Consider the following 5,000-nt stretch of genomic DNA (forward strand, 5'->3'; position numbering starts at 1 on the left):
AACGAGGCTAACAAACAACTCATTAGTCAGTCACGCGATTCATCACTTTCATCATCTCAAAACAGGAGCAAAGGACGTGGAAGAGGAGTGTTAAAAGAGGACTACTAATACTTAAATTAAAGAATTATTATTAATTATTATTACTATTATTAATTAAAGAAAGACATAGATGAATAAATGAGTAAAAAAAATAAGTAATTACATTACATATAATGTACACCCACATACAGTAGGCCTATTTGATGATAGCCACAGAATATACTCATACAGTATATGGTGATATCCACAGAAAGTGTATTTAGAATGTAAAAAATAATAAAACAGAAATCGTGTATGAGAAGGCTGCAGTTGTGTGTGCGAGGCCCCAGTATGTTACAGTATGTTCAAAGGCATCGTGAGCGCTGGTGGAAAAGAAGTTCCCCCAGGGGAAATACAGCCGCCACACAGTCCTTGCTCTCTCTCTTTACACAGCTGATCTGTCTGCTTCTCTTCCTGCTTTCTGATGTCTTCCTGCATTAGGGGAAGTCATTTCTAGTATTTGTAAAAGTGTCAAGAATGTAGGAAATTCCCAGTGAAGAAACGGAAGAAGGATGTGGCTGGTATGGTGCACAGATGTTTGTGAGAAATACAGGTTAAGCCCCTGATGTGAGGCTACCTGGGTTTGTACAGGTGGGAGTGTGGAGTGTATTGCATGGTTATTGCACTTTACCTCTCTGTGTGTGAGCTTAGATCAAAGCTGGGTGCCTCAGTTGGGTCGGGAAATGAACAATGTACTCTAGACCCAACTACAGTAGATCTACTGTCACGTAAAATATTGTTAATTGCTTTAATGTTTTACTTTTCATTTCTATTAACACTAAGTGAATGTCACTGCAAGTGTTTTTCCTAAAGGCCATCTCCACCTAAAAAACCCAGGAACTCACTCATATTTTGTGTTATCTTTGGGCTAATATGATTTCTCCTCAGTAGTGCTGCAAACAGTTTGACCAGGGTTGGATAGCTTTCCCAAAGAGCCATCACAGATGTGCATGATAAGCACACATTTACATGTCCAAATTAGAAACAGCGGGCTCTAGCTCTCAGACCCTGGGAGAAACAGGTGTACAGGGAGTTGTTAAATATCTGAAAAATGAGTCAAGAGTCGCAAGTTGAGGTTTGTGGTTCAGGCGGTACACAGTGGCCAAAGTTAGGGTTAATCTGCATACGGAGAGGTGTACTGTGACCATCAGTCGCAGAGCAAATTAGTCAGGAAAATGCTATAGGCTATCTTTTGAGGTGACATCTCAAGGCTCTGTTTCATTGTTTCACAGATCACTAATCCGGTGCAGCCAGGACAGCCGTTCAACAAGTTGAAAGGGAAAAACTTCAAAAAGAATTCTAATGCAAATGATCAAAGACGATTTGATCTAAGAATTGTGCTCTGATCCTGAAGTCCACTGGACACATTGACATTCGTCTCAGCGATAAACACCAGGCGATATTGCTGCATGGCATGGCCTGTCTCCGTGCAGCCTGTTGCCAAGGTTAGCACTGTGGTGTTGTTGCCGTCCGAGCAGCAGCTGTGGCTGCATTTCAAATGAGAGGTCAGTGGAGCAGATAATATAAGGGGCGCCAATGCATCATTCAATGGTTTTAAACTCTGCTTTAGCCACAGAACTCAAACGTTCTCAGATCTACATTTTCAACTCTAGTCAGTTGATTTGATGCAAGTTTTCAAGTCATATACTATGATACAGTATATCTACGACAATGTTCTTGTTAATTTTCTCAAATTGTTTTGCCGTTTTGACATCCGCAGCATGCCCATGACACTGACTGTTCTTGTTAATCCTCTGAGTCCATTTGTTTTGCTGTTTTGACATCCACACCATTAACTGAGGTGGGCTCAACAACTGTGTATGAGTTCTGTTTTGTTGATCATGAATCTTTTATGTTGGAACAAGCTTGGCCCTTGGCAGACCCATCGTCTCAGTCAGCCACTCAAGGCCTCCTTTGCCTTCAGCATAAAGCTCAATGTACGGCCCTACCACCTGTGTATCAGAAGTGTCTACCCAGCAGTTCCAGAGCATAGTGTTGGAAATCGCCCTGTACGATAACCTCCATTGCACCGTCAGCATTATCTGTGCTGTTACGTTCAGCTGTAGTATTTTGGTGCGCTGGTCCAGTGAAATAGGGCAATATGATGCTCTGAATGTGTTTTGTTTTAGCTCTGTCCTCTTTTCATAACCACCGTGGTTGAGAATGAGTCCCCAAGGGGAAAAAGTTACTTTGTTTACAGTGTGTAGGGAGGTGTGTGGTTGGTGTGTGTGTGTGTGTGTGTGTGTGTGTGTGTGTGTGTGTGTGTGTGTGTGTGTGTGTGTGTGTGTGTGTGTGTGTGTGTGTGTGTGTGTGTGTGTGTGTGTGTGTGTGTGTGTGTGTGTGTGTGTGATTCCCTGCCTTCCCTTTTCCCTTTGCAAGGGCATTTTAGGTAGCTCCAGCACCACGTGTGCAGAGTTGTATAGAGTAAAAGTAGTACTCTTACAGATGTAATAACAACACTAGCGGTATGATATTACATGGTTTCAACATTATAATAACATGCTACTCGTGTTGCAATTACCGTACATCTGTAAGAGTACTTCTATTTCTGCTTCATACAACTGAATTCGTGCATGTATGTTGTAGGGACTTTAACACCTAAGTTAAGTCATTTCCCCTCATCTTACAAAATGCCGGCCATTTTGTCATTACAGGCACCATATTCTATACTGTATCTGGCTCAGATTACATACGTGGCTCAACCCCGCCCCTTACCTATAAGACCCAGGTCAGAGTAATTTTGCTTGGCCCGACTCCCTCGCTCAGGAGGTCCTTGGAGACTTTTAGAAATTATTGAAACTGTAAGTTATCTTGGCCAGGTTAACTCTACGGTCGATATATTTCTTCCTTCAACCGGTTTTCGTTCGTTATTGCATTCCACTGCAATATTTTGAGTAACGCTACTACTCCATTGCCAGGACAAAGGCAATGTCAGATGCGCGCATCCCACAGGACGCAGCGCTTGGAATAACGGTTTGAGTTAACAGTTGTTTTCGTTTTACTGGTACCGAAGTCAGAGGATACTGGCCTAGGAGTTAAAGAATACTCGGCAGAGACCCCGATTACTTGTCCCCAAGGGAGTGGACAAGTTCTGGTACCGTTGCTACGAAGTGGCCTCCATTGAGAGCGCGTGGCACGAAACTTGTGCATCCCCTCTCACTTGGCCCTCGGTAGAAGACACTGAGAACTCATCGGCTTCCCACAGCGAAATACCCCTTTTCCTTTCCTTGTTCAATGAAGCAAGACTCTTTGGACATATTGCCACCTCGTGCGCCGGAAACATGCGTGGTACCACTCGGCCACACACAGGACCTGAGCACCTTCGAGAACAAAGGAACTCGCGTGCACGAGGAAGCGTGCATCCATCTCGCCACAAGAGATCAAAGGGTTCTCTCTCCTACAAAGGATAACGCAGTAAGCACTGAATTGGGCATAGATATGCAGTTAGAACTGTGACATAGCTGTGAAGAGTTGTGTTTAAATATCCACACTTGTAGAGTGTGATATATTTCTTTTCTTTCTCTCTTTCTCCCCTCTCATCACCACAAATAGCCACACACTATTCTTAGTTTACAATAGTTGCAGTATCATCATACATGCACCCACATGTAAATTATCCACTCACAGAGATACACGTACCAGGGTCTTAACCCATACAGTTATCCACTCTACTCGCGCAAGCTACAGTATTGTTGGAAAAGAGCGCCAAGCACTCCCTTTCCCTTCCCCCATGAATACAGTAAAACCCTGCAACACAGGTCAGTATTCCCTGATCAGCTTGAATTATTATCTACGAGATATATTCCCGCTCCATCAGCCGAAAGCTTGACGCTCCTCCTTGTATCTCATATTTCGGTTCTGCGCGCCCGAGCTGCGCAGAATCATTTGAGCCATAGTTCCTACAGAACATACATCTCTCCTCTCTCGCCACTCTCTCTCTCTCTCTTTCTCTCTCACACATAGCGTACTCACACACACACACACACACACACACATAGCTCATCCTCCCATACCCCGTGTATATATTGTATATTTTACTGAGGTTCTTATGCCCTGCAAATCACATTGGCTGTATCAGTGTTATAACCGGATGATGCTTTTACAATAAATGTGTATTGTGGTGAACCGTGTTTGTCTTATTTGAACAATTTCTACGAAGTCAAACAGAAAAAGAATTCACACAAAACCTTCAGATTATTACTCAATAATGGTCATGATTTTATGAGACGGTCATGAAATGTGGTTTATGCAATCATTAATAACACAATTGACGATTCCATAAGTACACACCTACACATTATTGATACCCAGCACGAAGAGTTTAACACACTCCTCGTGCATCATTTCTTATACTCTTATTCCTCACATATAGTAATAACACATTATATATTTGGAACTGTATAAGAATTTTACACTTAATAATGGAATAATAATTACATAACTGTACTTCCCTTACATTAATGGTAGCCCTGATGTGAGGAGTGTATCCCACACTCCCAATAACGTAACCTCAATTGCATAACTGCAAGAGCACCTACATTTAATGGTGCAAGCCGTGCGAGGAAGTTATTCACACCCAATGTTGTAATTTCGATTGCATAACTGCAATAGAACCTACATTAATGGTGCCCCCTTGTTTGAGGAATATATTTCTCATATCCAACCACGTAGTTACACCATTGGAGTCCACGACACCTCCAATTATACCTACAATGTGCGGGCGTGTGTGCATGCATGCGTGGCCTCACCTGTGTGTGCGTGGGTGGGAGGTTCCTCCTGCCGTACACCCCCAGCAGGGCGTCCCGTGAGAGGGACAGGTTGAACTTGATGTAGGTGGGGTGGTGGACGGTCAGGTGGAGCCGCCAGAAGAGGCTGGGGGGGATGACCTGGGACACCTGGACTCCGATGTCCACTTCGCCGCG

General features: G+C 43.5%; 1 protein-coding gene across 1 annotated transcript in view; it reads right to left on the reverse strand.

Annotated features, from left to right (window-relative positions):
- The window catches only part of LOC134440579 (teneurin-1-like), a 275,455-nt gene that overhangs the window by 161,977 nt on the left and 108,478 nt on the right, over positions 1-5,000 (reverse strand). The window contains exon 7 of the mRNA XM_063190697.1: positions 4,827-5,000. This exon is cut by the window's right edge and continues 24 nt beyond it. Coding sequence (XP_063046767.1) covers positions 4,827-5,000 — 174 coding nt within the window. The remainder of the gene's footprint in view (positions 1-4,826) is intronic.

Source organism: Engraulis encrasicolus, chromosome 23 (genome assembly GCF_034702125.1).
Source record: "Engraulis encrasicolus isolate BLACKSEA-1 chromosome 23, IST_EnEncr_1.0, whole genome shotgun sequence".
In the NCBI taxonomy this organism is placed as follows: domain Eukaryota; kingdom Metazoa; phylum Chordata; class Actinopteri; order Clupeiformes; family Engraulidae; genus Engraulis; species Engraulis encrasicolus.